The following is a 13,200-nucleotide window of genomic DNA, read 5'->3' as shown; positions in this document are numbered from 1 at the left end:
TCGAAATCCGACTGTGGTAACAGAAGCCTATTTGTTGCTGTCCATTTCCAATTGATCCTGGACAATGAGAGGAACATATGCCCTGTTTTCCCTTAGGTGGCAAAATTATTTCTAGCTTTTATAAGGTTGGGCACCACCCAAAAGGAAAAGGAGCCAATTCTAGAATCAGATGCATTCAAGACTATGATTAAATATTAGCAGACGAATCTTGAGACAATCAAAGCATTGTAAATGCAATAATTTAAAATTTATAGAGAGCTTCAGCATCATAGAACACACAAGAAAATATCAAATATTGGTCAAAATAAGCATCTGGAATTCATTAAGATTGTGCAGATACAGAAATTACAGTGGAACTTCCACTGCCATTGAACCATGAAACAGTTTTTATGACTTGTTTTCTTTTTTTCATTTTTCAAAATTTACACAGAAACTAACTAGCCTAGCTAGTCTTGAACTTAAATTCCTCCTTAATCCATGCCTATAATAGAACTCCCTGGAACAAAATTAAATGGAGCAGTACCTTTATCAAGATCACCCCAATTCACAAAAATTCTTGATAAAGAATTCATTTCCCAAGAATGAACGAAAACACTTAAGTTTTCAAATCCCCACTAAAATCACAACAGAATAACCCTAATTTTCTTTTACAGTAAAGGAAAAAAAGAAAGAAATTAAGTTAACTTCAGATTTACCCGGTCCTCATCAAGAAAACACTCAGTTCTTGACCAACGCACTCATCCAAATTAATCAAATGAAACGACTCCGTATTAGCATTACCAACCACGTGCTCATAATTAGCTCTCATATACATGATCTCTTCCGTATTACCCAACGACCCGAATCCGGCTGGAATAACACCCGCCCCAACAGTCATTGATTGCATGGTCTTTAACATCAGTCGGTTCTGATCAGTTGCTTTTCTTTTTAGAGAAAACCCAGTTCTTTTCCCATTACAGTACATAGTCCAAACCGGAATTGAACGGAGCGGGCAAGAATTGAATTCGGGTCTGGCACATTCAAGAGCGATCCGGACAAGCCCACATTGCATTTCTTTAACGAGCTGGGGGGTTGGGATGTTGAGTTCAAGAAGGAAAAGAGATTTAGTTGAGAAACGATCGAATTGGATGCAGAACCAAACTTTGTTGCCGCGACGGTTGCCGAAGATGGTACCGACCACCATTGTTTTTGATGGGCGTGCTGGTGCTAATGCAGTGGTTGTGGCAGTGATTCTTGATTCTGCGGAGGAGGAGGAGGTGGAATCTTGGTTTTCTTGATTTTGGCATTCTTGATTTACTGTTGGGCCAAGAAGATCGTCGCGGAGAGAGGTGCTGATGCGTTTCTTGGCGGTGTGGTGGTGGGTGGTCGAGGTGGTAGGAGGAGAGAAGCAAGGGAGGAGGTATCGACGGAGGGCGTCGATCTTGGTCATGGTTTGGATAAGAGAAAATGAGATTCTTGATTAAAGAAATGGTTTATTTTCTTTTTTTTTTCTTGGGGGAGGGAAAAAAGAGAAGAGTGTGATTGGGTGCTATTGTAATGCAACTCTGCCTCTCTGTTTCGTGTTTCTGTTATAATATATATTTAAGAAGAGGGCGGGAAAGGGAAAATAGCCGTTGGAACTTTGCTGGCTGCTTTATGAGTTGACACGTGGAAGCGAAGAAAAGAGTTTGGAACTCCAGGCCCCTATCTATTGTTCTGAGTAAGGACGTACTGAACTGATAATACTGCAATACTCGATAGCAGTGTCTTGTGTCTTGTTAAATTTCCATGGTCTCACTCTTTTCTCCAGATAGGTTCAGATCAATAAAAAAGATTAAACGTAATTTAAAACCCTCCAAAAGAAAAAGAATAAAAAAAGGTAAAATAGAATAGGAGCAACTTTTGATTTGAAAGGTTCATTGAAATATAAAAGTAGAGGTATTATTCCAAGTATGGATATTTAACATCTGAAAACGGCAGAGGCAGTGACCCAGTGGGATCCCATTCACTTTTAGGCTGTGGAAGCAATTCTATTATGTCCCAATTGCCAAGAGATTTTTCATGTTGGTAGTGTTTGAAGAGGGAGACAATTAAACCATCAGAATTTGAGAAACCAATTGAAAATGTCATTGGGTAACTACCCACTTCAAAACTTGATTTAAAACACCCATCTAATTTGCTACCTCCTTCCTCAGAGAAAAGAAAAAATTTGCTTCCTCCTTCCACCCAAATGAAAGGTATGGGAATACGTATCGTTAGTGACAGCACTGTTTAGCATTGCTACGGGGCACCTTGTTACTAAAAATTTACTCTGCTTTTTTTAGATTTACCATTGAAAAAAACAAAAGCATATTTAATCTGATTATTTTAAAAAATAATTTTTTTAAAAATATTAGAGAAAAATAGAAACCAAAAGCAATTGGGAAAATGAAACTGTCAAACTGAGCCATAGTCTGACCAATAACTCATTGGCAATGTTCAACCTTTCCTTCCCAAACCTTTATTCATGTATGTTTCTTCTTCTTCCTAAAGGATTTGATATTGTAAGAAGATAAATTTTATTCATTGATATGAATGAGTATATATATAGGTATCAAAGTGACTAATTAGGAAACTAATATCTGTACATGATTATAATACATAATTAAGGTTGACTCAATCAAATCTCTTGATTGATGGTTGTATCAATGGGATTTTTCATTATTAGTGCTATCATGCCCTTGCAAGATAGAGCGTCCTTCTAGGATGCCTATCTTGGACCGATGATTATGAAATTTCCGACGAGGTAGAGCCTTTGTTAATGAGTCTGCCAGTTGATCATTGGTATAGATATGAGAGATGCGTAACTGATTCCTTGCCACTTGGTCGCGAATGAAGAAGAAATCTATAGCAACATGTTTCGTTCGGCTATGATTGGCACAGACATATGTGGCACCAATATTGTCGCAGTAAATGACAGGAGTGCTGGGCAGTTGAATATGAAGTTCCGATAAAAGATGGCTGAGCCAGTTGAGTTCTGCAGCAGAGGACGCAATTGCCCGATATTCTACTTCGGTGGAAGAGCGAGCAACAGTATTTTGCTTCTTGGAACTCCAACTTATAGGAGTGGGCCCCATGAAGACAATATAGGCTGCGGTGGATCGACGATCATCAAAGTCACCTGCCCAATCAGCATCGGAAAACGCATGAAGGTTGAGAGTAGAATTTCATCGAATGAGCAAGCTATGATCAAGAGTGCCTTTGAGATAACGAAGAACACGTTTGACAGAGTTCCAATGAAGACTGGTTGGGCGATGCATGAATTGAGAAAGTTTGTTTACTGCAAATGAGACATCTGGGCGAGTTAATGAGAGGTACTGAAGTGATCCAACTACTTGGCGGTATTGAGTGGCATCTGTGGGAGTACTGCCATCATTGAGTGTCAAGGTCTCAGTCGAGGAGAGTGGTGTGGACACAGCTTTGGCATCTTGCATATGGGTCTTGTGGAGGAGATCACTAATGTACTTTTTCTGAGATAAGAACAGCCCTCGAGTTGTGGTATACGCCTCAACACCAAAGAAGTAGATCAATATGCCAAGATCTTTGATGGAAAACCGGCGAGCCAGAGTATGTATAAAGTCTTGAATTCTTGATATGGATGAGCCAGTGACGATGATATCGTCGACATATACCAGTAAGTACATGGTGTAATCTGAACAATGCCGAACAAATAGAGATGCATCGCAGGTGGAATCGATGAACCCAGATTGAAGTAAAAAGGTGCGAAGCTCATGGTACCATGCACGAGGAGCCTGCTGGAGACCATAAATGGCTTTCTTCAGTTTGCAAACATGTCTTGGAAGTTGGGAGTGAATAAATCCTGGCAGTTGTTCCATGTAAACATTATCCGTAAGAGTCCCCTGCAAGCAGGCATTATTAACATCTAGCTGGCGGATAGACCAGCCGTTAGTCACAGCAATTGTTAGAATTAAACGAATAGTGACAGATTTAACAACAGGACTAAAGGTCTTGACAAAATCAATTCGTAGTATGGAGGTCAAAAATGGGTTTGGGTTTAAATATATTGTTTTTAGAACGGATTTGGATGGTTTGTGGAGGTGAAGAGATATGGGTTTGTGTATTTACCTGTGACGTTGATTGCACGGGATCGAGGTCAGGTCCGCATACAGAATCAGTGGCGCCTCCATGCTTGTTAGGTTGTTGGGTAGTAGCAGCATCTTCAAGAGTGATATCAGTGGAGTGAGGGAGTGAATTTTCCAATAGTGATGGTTGATTTGAGGAAGGAGATGATGTGGACGGAGCGATTGGTAAATGGGTATTTAAGATTAGGTGAGGAGAGGTGGATTCAGGGGTAGGAGATAGAAAATCATTAGATGGGGATGAGACAGATTGAGATTGTAGCCAGTTTAGGATGGTAGTAGAGATATCAGTGATTGAATTTGCAGTATGCTTTGTAAAAGGAAAAATACTTTCGACTAACACGACATGGCGAGATATATAGATGCGATTAGTTTGTGGGTCTAGGCAAAGATAATCACTGTTTTCTAGTGAGTACCCAACAAAGGCACATGGTTTTGATCGTGGTTATAGCTTGTGAGTTGTATAGGGGCGAAGCCATGGATAACACAAGCACCCAAATATGCGTAATTTTTGGTAATTGGGTTCTTTGTGAAAAATGCTGAAATAGGGGGTGTTGTTATTGAGAGTTTTAGTGGACATTCGGTTGATTAAGTATATAGCTGCTTGAAAGGCTAGTGACCAAAATTTAAGGGGCATTGAAGCATGATGGAGCAGAGTTAAGGCAGTTTCGACTATATGGCAGTGTTTTCGTTCTGCAAGGCCAACATATTCAGGTGTATGAGGGGGTGGTTTGAGATGTTGAATACCATGAGCAGCTAAAAGATGGCCAAGTGATTGAGCTTCACCACTAGAATCTGAGTAAATAGTTTTGATTTTAAAGTTGAAGAAATTTTCGACAAGTGTTTTGAATCGAGGAAAGATTTGAGTAACATCTGATTTATTTTTAAGCATATATAACCATGTGTACTTGGTGAAACAATCTACAAAAATGATATAGTACTGATAGTGGTTGAAGGACGATAAATGAACAGGACCCCAAACATCAGTAAATAGAACTTTTAATGGTTTGTTGCAGTGTAGTGTTGAAACACCAAATGGTAATTTGTGACTTTTGTTACATAAGCAAGCATTACAATGAGAAAACTTAGAGTTTAATTTGGAAGCAGGGAGATTGTGAGAGGAGAGGATTTGTTAAAGAATTGGAAGAGATGGGTGGCCTAAATGATGATGCTAATCCAATGAGGTAGGAGGTGAGGACAAGGTTATGTAAGTTTGAGGAGTTGTATTACCATATTAGTTGACATTGGCCAAGCATAGAGGTTCCCATCATTCCGGCCGCGGACCAAGGATGCCCCCGTGGTCAGATCCTTCACAAGGAAGCAATCAGGAAAAAATTCAATTGAAGTATTATTTTGAGTGCAAAATTGAGAGACTGAAATTAAATTTTGTGAAATGTGAGGAGCACATAAAACATTGCTAAGTTGAAACTGATTAGTGGGTGTAGAAAAAGTAGTGGAACCAATATGTGAGATAGGAATTTTATTACCGTCCCCGACCATAATATCTTCAGTACCGCTATATTCAGAGTGGAGTGACAAGTTGTGCAGATCTGATGTCATATGATGAGATGCCCCCGTGTCAAGTATCCAATTGTTGCAAGGTGTAGATTGCTCGACAGTCATGTGATTAGCTTGAGGCCATGGTTAGGATCTTGGAGGAGGACGAGATCGACAGGTACGAGCAGTGTGACCAGCTCTGTCACAAAGTTGGCAAATAAGTTGGGAAGTACCATGGGAGAGAGGAGGACGCCAATGTTGCTGGTTAGACAAATGGTTGTTATTGGGTCGATGATAGCCACATTGATTTGATGAGGAACCACAACTGCCATTATTACTAGAGCATGGACTGAAATCATTGTAAGAACCAATTTGTTGAGAGTGACCTGTTATGGCTAGATTGTTGGTAGTGTAGCCTCACCCTTTTCGGTTGGAGATTTCTGATTATAGTGAGCTGTGATTGGTGTACCTCCCTTTTTCACTTCATTACGCCGAAGAACTGACTCTTGATCTAGTAGTTTATCATAAAGTTCTTCAAAAGAAATTGGAATGTCTCGAGCACGGATTGCAGACGCAAGAGACATGTAAGAGGGGCCAAGACCATTGAGGATGTGTATGACAACAACGCCTTCATCCACCGGATGACCAATGAGTTCAAGATCGTCGAGTATAGTTTTGATTTCCTGCATATATTCGGCAACTGATTTGCCTTCTAAACTGACATTTGTGAGCGAGTCTAGAAGACTAAGCTTACGAGTATTAGATCTGTTTGCGTAGGCGGCTTTAAGCTTTGTCCACGCTTGAGCAGATGTTCTAGAGCGAGAAATAATAGATTGTGCAGTACCCATGCATGAGACTTGAATGGCATGGAGAATTAACCGATCTTGTCGAAGCCAGGTGAGGTGATCTGGATTTGGGATCAAATGTTTGGTTGCAGCATCTTCAATATTTTCTGCTGGACAGGGATGAGTGCCATCCAAAAATCCCACGAGCCTATACCCAAAGAGAAGATTCTCAAATTGAGATTGCCAGGCAGCATAATTCCCACCTTTTGAAAGTTTGATGGGAACCTGTGTTGTGTTAATTGCTATAATGGATGAGGTTTGGTTGGGTACAAGAGTCTCTGATAAAGTAACTTGAGTGGAGACAGGTAGAGGACGAAGAGTTTGTGTCAGAAATATTAGAAGAAGTCATGGTTGTTGGCTGAGTTTTGGAAGAAAAGGAAGGAAAAGAAGAAAGTGGTGAGCCTGCAAGCTTTTCTTTTACAGCTTGGGCTTTAATACCATAAAGAATTTGATATTGTGAGAAGATAATTTTATTCATTGATATGAATGAGTATATATACAGATATCAAAGTGATTAATTAGGAAACTAATATCTGTACATGATTATAATATATAATTAAAATTAACTCAATCAAATCTCTTGATTGATGGCTGTATCAATAGGATTTTTCATTATTAGTGCTATCACTTCCTTCCGTCCACCGCCTTTTTATTCTTCTTCCCTGCCATCCACTCTTTTTTTGTTTTCTTTTTCTGAATATGCATCGTAGAATGTGCAAGGGAGAGGTGGGGGAGTTTAGAGAGGAAGGGTAAAATGTAGGGACAACTACAGGATTTTGAGAAGATTGGAGAATTAAAAATAAGGGTGCTACTCATTTTTTAATAGTATGTTAATCACTTCACTGCTTTATTGGAACCATGCTTGTGAACTGAAATGGCTTCTTTTCTAACATAGAAAAATATTTTCAAAAACAAAACTCAATTAGTAATCACCCCAATGATGAGCCAATAGTGATTTTTTTACTTTGCTTACATGACATCATATCTAATTTACTAAAAATTTGTTGATTCTTTTTTGACATTAGGGTTTCACTTAAAGTATACATTTTAAAACCCAGCAGAAGGATTTCGCTTAAGAAAAAATGAAGACTTGAGGACCATGTTCACTTCTGAGGAAACAAAGGGACCATGTTTTTTTGCCCTAAATTGAGAGTAGGCTTCCATACTCCATTAAAGGTAGAGATTGAGAACATGAATTTCCAAATTGTCAATGCGGTTCCCACACATAAGCCCCAAAATATACCCTACCAGCACTTTGTAATCTACTATCCCTTGCTTGCAGAAATCTAATAATGAAAAGACATTTTTCCGAGCATCAAATTATTACCCCCAGATTGACGCAACTACTACAACATTAACCCTATCATGACTTAACAGTTTAGAAGCTAACACATTCAATAAGCATAAGCGTAGGAGATGCACTTTTATTGCACCCCGCTCCATCTAGCCCAGTCCACAAACTGCATTCCACCATACACATTGTTTGCAAATCGCACACCCACTGTGAAAGCCATTGCAACAGGTGGAACCTGCTTCGCTAAAGGTGATGCTTCTACAACCCGTTCCAATCCGTTAATAATTTGGTATCGCGTGTTGGATGAAACTGCAAGAAACACTCCTGCAAGCCGAGGGACAGAACCAATTATTGGAATAATATAAAACAGTCGGTGATCTCCCATAAGAAAGTAAGAAAATGACTTTAAGCAACCAAGCTTTTATAACTGCTAAGGCATTAATGATAGGTAAACTAAAAGTAAACAAAATGGTTGATGATTAACACAGAACATCTACAATGCAGTAAAGCAAGCTAAAACAGAATAAAAGCTAGTGATTCCAATAGATGTTGTGCACATTCCAGATACAAGAAATTACAAAGAAATGCATGGAGTACTATTCCAAGGTTTTATCATAATATCAACTTATAATTTGTTTGAAGTATGAGATTTACTTGGGGATGGCAAATATTTGGTTCAAGTTATAGAAGAGCTAGGAAAAATTTAGTAAAACAACAGAAGTATTCTGTAGTAAAATATGGCATCAAAAGAATCTCTCATTCAATCCTCCATCTTTCCCAACCTGTTCAGTAATACAATATTGAGCTTTCAACCTCAAGATCAAGATACCAAGGATAAGAAACATTAGCCAGCAGAGAGTTGCTTAAAGCTGTAAAAGAGATAAAAATATTAACTAAACAAATCCACATTTATACTGCATGCAATAAATATCTAATACATATAGTTTAAGAGACAACCAAATGAATTGGGACAACATGCTAGGTCAAGTAATACACAGAAGAGGCCATCAAAAAGCTGAGTAAAACATCACAAGAACACCTAAGACAAAAGCCTTTGCTGTAATTATGCAAGTTCCTTGGCATCAAGATATGTTTGAAAAGCATGTCAGATCCATGAATGAGATAACCTACAAGAATTCTAACATCAGAATAAAGCTTACCCCAAAGAGCTGCACTTTTCAAAAGAGGTGGCACAGGTATGTCGTCCTCTGATTTCTTTATGCTCCTGAGACATGCAAATTACTTAATAGTAAATGCTATACTTCAAGAAAAGAAAAGCTTAAGAAAAAGCATCAGAGCAAGTTGTTTATTGTAAGATCTAATAATCCTAGAAATTAAGAATAAAATATAATGCAATGGACAAGACAAAACTGCCACAGATGCAGAGATTTTTTCCTATCAGAAAATAGAAACAATGAAGTAAATGTCAAATAGACCATGTCCTTACCATACACTACTACTTTATATTGCACATGGCATTCTTAATCAAATGTTTCAATTACATAAGTCTCATACACCGACTTAAAACGCAAAATATCTCTTGAAAATGAACCATAGGACCTATTGCACAGTTCTAGAACCATCTAAGACAAAGATTGAAGAAGTCTAAATTAGGAGGCAAAGAAGCAGCTATAGAAATAACACCAATTCAAGATAAATATCTAATAGCAAAATCCTACAGAGAGACTGAAGATTTCCACCAACAGCAAAATCCTTCTTTTTCCTTTTTCCTTTTGTCCGTTTTTGTTATAACAGATTGGCTACCATCTAGATTTTTAAGCTACCAATATTATAAGTAATGAGCAAATAATTTATGTTTTCAACTTTAAGGATTAACACTGACATCATGAAACATGTACTGGCTTTAATAATCTAAGGTTCATTGAAGTTTATACATGCCAAATAAAAGGTTAAATGCACAATTAACCTTTTAAGAGACTGTTTTTTCTTTAAAATAAAGCATCTAGATATTAGAAATACCGTTTGGCAGTCATGATGAGATTTGCAATTCCTTGGCCAATAATGCCACATGCAAAACCCACAGATCCATATAAGACTCCCTGAAAACAAAAGGTGTAGATTGTCAATATTAAATCCATAACAGCTCGAGCAATAATCAATTTAATGAGCATGAGAACCTTACCTTGTAGAAGTATGTCGCTATTCTTTGGTTTAATGAAAAACTACATCCTGGTCTTTCAGCTTCAAATACGCTGCATAAGATGAGTACTTCAGAAAATTAATTTCATTACCACATGCGTAAGCTGAATGAGATTGTGCCATAGCATGGACATGACAATTACTATAGTAGTGCAACATAAGCTAAATCCTACATATCTAGTAATCTAGATCAAACTACTTGAGAAATGATGCCAAAATCATTTATAAGAATAACAAAAGAATACTGTAGCAGCATGTACTAACCTACTAGGAAGAGCTCCATAAGCATGTTGTAGCCGTCCAAGGAACCCCTTAGATACAGATGGCTGTCCAATACGTACATAAGGCGCTAACATGCCCACCAAAGCAACATTTACCACCACACCAACCAAAAGATCGGCAACATACAATTCAAACTCCGCCCAAAAGTCTTCACCCCTCTTTTGTATTTCCGCAAATGTAGCACAACAAGAATCGATAACTATCTGCATTGCGTTAAGCCAATAGCTGTAAGCTATATGCACGAAGAGCATGACAATGCCAAAACCAACTCAAAGATGTATTCAGATGTTACCATGTCATATGCACAATGGTCATTATATATGATACCAACAGCCCAGATAAGAAGTTTGCAACAATCTTAAATCATTGCAGCCTTAAATCATATGAGCAAATATGAATACTTGCTTTAAATGCTTATAAGCCACTACGTAATATTTGAGTTACACCTCATTTCTTGGAGTTTATCATTCAAGTGATAAAAGGAGGGAGTATTTAGGCTTAACTTCACTTATGGTGACTGAACATACCATTAAATTCAGGTACTTGACTTCAATTTGTATATAACAACCAGTAACTTCAATTTGTGTATCAATAAGGTCAATCTAATACCAGAATCTTTTAGGGAAAAAGAATCAGCCAGATTTCTGATATGACAGCCTAATAAAGTAGTTGTAATCTTTTGGTGAAGTTAAAGATGGATCTTAAAACTTTCTCACGTAGCTTTCACATAAATCTCTTTTTTAAAGAAAATCTATCTAAATTTAGAATATGTCTGTCTATAATGATCATGCTGAAACAAAAAGCTTAATTGATTTACAAAATGAGATTAGTGAGCACACTGAAATTCAGGAAAAATTCATTTACAATATCTCCGAGATAGGTATAGTATCATGAGATACATAATTAATCTGAATAGATAGGGCGGTTCACGATTATAATCAGACTTCCCATGTATAATTTAGTATTAAAAGGAAAGAAAAAAAAATTTAGAAAAAAGAAAAAGAAAAAGAAGAAGAAGCTTAATAACAAACCTCGGTTCCAATTTTGAAGAGGAAAGACGGATCAGCCAACATTCTATTTCGAAGCATAGAACATGACTTCATTAAGAACCCCAAAATCCCACCTGACCCCTAAAGTAACAAAATAAACGAATAAATAGAACGAAGAAGAAGCATTAATTAGCAAACAGACAAATACATAGCAACAGAAATTCAAATAAGAAAAAATCAAACGTATTTACCTGCAAATCTAAATATCTAAGAAGAAGCAGTTTACGAATCCCAGGACCCTTAGCAGCATCTAACATATCAGCAGGCAGGCTCGCCCCTCTCCTCTCTACTTCTTTCATAACCTCTTCATACTTTAATATCGGCCCAAACTCTTTCTCTTCTATATCCTCGCCTTCACTTTCACCATCACCGCCGCCGCCATTTCCGCCGCCGCCGCTAGGAAATTTCCCATTTCCACCAGTCCCACAATCGCCGACAATATCAGTGTCTAATTCATTCCTGTTCTCTAAAATTTTAACATCCTTAACTACAACACTTTCATCGCTTTCATTTGTAACTACTGTGGTGGTAGTGAGCGCACCTGATTCAGGCTCATGTGAGCACCTGATTCTAATAAGCCTCCCTTGTTTCTTAACCGAAGGCACGTGGAAAGTTACTTGTTTGAATCCAACACTGTTATAAGAAGGGATCATAATTGAACTGCTCCGGTTCAGCAAAACGGCATCATATTGCAGCTTCATGAAACTGGATGCACTGCCCGCCATTTTCCGCTAACCAGCAAGGAGAAGTCGACAAGTGAAAATGTACGTCTGTATGTAATGCCTGCCTTCCACTTAATATGTCTATTAGAAAATATAATTATATGTTAAAAAGAATTTAAGAATTAGAAACCTATTCAAATTTGAACTCTTTTATAAGAAAAATAAAAAGAAATATATACCTCGTTTAGGGAGAGAGAAAGAGTGATGAAGTGGAAATGTTTTTGAATTGGGTGGCGGAGAAGGTGGAGGAGGAAACAGGCTAGTGAACGGAGAAGTTAGTTTTGAGCTTTTAGCCTCTCTCTCTGTCTCTCACCTCCGCTGCAAGGGGAGGTGGTGGTGTTTGCGTGTGGCGCTTTGTAAGAGCTTTTGGAAGTGTTCGTTTTGGGATATATGCTGTCGTGGCACGTGTGGGTTGATTACTCTAAGCGTGCGCACATACATCTTTAGGGTTTTGCTATTTTACGCGTTGCCTTGAGTTTAGGATATTTTAACTTGGGAAAGGCACATATTTTCCTCTCATGTTTAAGCACAAAAACTATTTTTCTTATCCATTTAAGCACAAAAACTGCTAAAACATAACATTTATACCCTTTATTTAACATATAATCAAATGGCTATTACTCCTGCTGATATTGATGAGACTTTAAAAGTTTGATAAAGAATTTATTTTTATTTATAACTGGCTCGAATTGTTACTGTATAAAAATTATTTTTATATTAAATATCACAATAAATAAATTTTATTATAAATTCTTTTTATGAGTTTTCCTACTAATTAAGAGTGTGTAGAATTTAAAATATATATAATAAGATACTTAATTGCCTTTTTTGAAAAAGTTGAAGGACTTTTCTTTTTGTACCTGTTAATGAAATACTAATATAGGACCCAATTTCTAATAACTGGTGTAAATTTATTTATGACCCTAACTATTTTCCCCGATTGTCAGTTTGTTACTTTTTCTTTTTGAAATTGCTCCTCATATTCTAATCCTCGGAGGGGTGGATTTTGCTTCTTCCTATCGGGCGTGATACATGATGCTCTTTTTCTTTTTTTTCTTTTTCTTCTTTTTTTTACTGAATTTGCAGTCTTAAGTTATGGAAGTATTTGTTTTTTCGGTCCTTCTTTGGATAGGGATGAACATTAAATCGGTTCGGTTTGAACCAAACCGAATTAAGTTACTAAATAAATTGAATTAATTTTGAAAATGAACCAAACTAAAACCGACTTTTAAA

At 37.4% G+C, this 13,200-nt stretch overlaps 2 protein-coding genes across 4 annotated transcripts; both read right to left on the bottom strand.

The window, feature by feature from the left end:
• Window positions 1-304: 304 nt before the first annotated feature.
• LOC8283881 (protein MIZU-KUSSEI 1) lies at window positions 305-2,286 on the bottom strand. Its single transcript, XM_015725780.3, has one exon. The coding sequence runs from the start codon at window positions 1,427-1,429 to the stop codon at window positions 692-694; it is 738 nt and encodes a 245-aa protein (XP_015581266.1). The 5' UTR covers window positions 1,430-2,286; the 3' UTR covers window positions 305-691.
• Window positions 2,287-7,567: 5,281 nt separating this feature from the next.
• On the bottom strand, window positions 7,568-12,348 carry LOC8283882 (protein RETICULATA, chloroplastic). Of its 3 annotated transcripts, XM_025159222.2 has the most exons (9): window positions 12,147-12,347; window positions 11,787-12,048; window positions 11,437-11,711; window positions 11,228-11,326; window positions 10,179-10,399; window positions 9,898-9,967; window positions 9,735-9,814; window positions 8,915-8,979; window positions 7,568-8,078 (listed from the first exon to the last, which is right to left on the bottom strand). In XM_025159222.2, exons 2-9 carry the CDS (start codon window positions 11,968-11,970, stop codon window positions 7,885-7,887), a joined length of 1,188 nt encoding a protein of 395 aa, XP_025014990.1. In that variant the 5' UTR covers window positions 11,971-12,048; window positions 12,147-12,347; the 3' UTR covers window positions 7,568-7,884. The 3 variants fall into 3 exon arrangements, with proteins under 3 accessions (XP_025014990.1, XP_015581272.1, XP_002529860.1); XM_015725786.3 differs by having other exon boundaries at window positions 11,437-12,028; window positions 12,147-12,348; XM_002529814.4 differs by having other exon boundaries at window positions 11,437-12,048.
• Between the last annotated feature and the right edge of the window lie 852 nt (window positions 12,349-13,200).

The sequence above is a fragment of the Ricinus communis genome, chromosome 10, assembly GCF_019578655.1.
Source record: "Ricinus communis isolate WT05 ecotype wild-type chromosome 10, ASM1957865v1, whole genome shotgun sequence".
Taxonomy (NCBI): domain Eukaryota; kingdom Viridiplantae; phylum Streptophyta; class Magnoliopsida; order Malpighiales; family Euphorbiaceae; genus Ricinus; species Ricinus communis.
The sequence above is the reverse complement of the archived record's forward strand: the minus strand, read 5'-3'. Positions and strand labels throughout refer to the sequence as shown.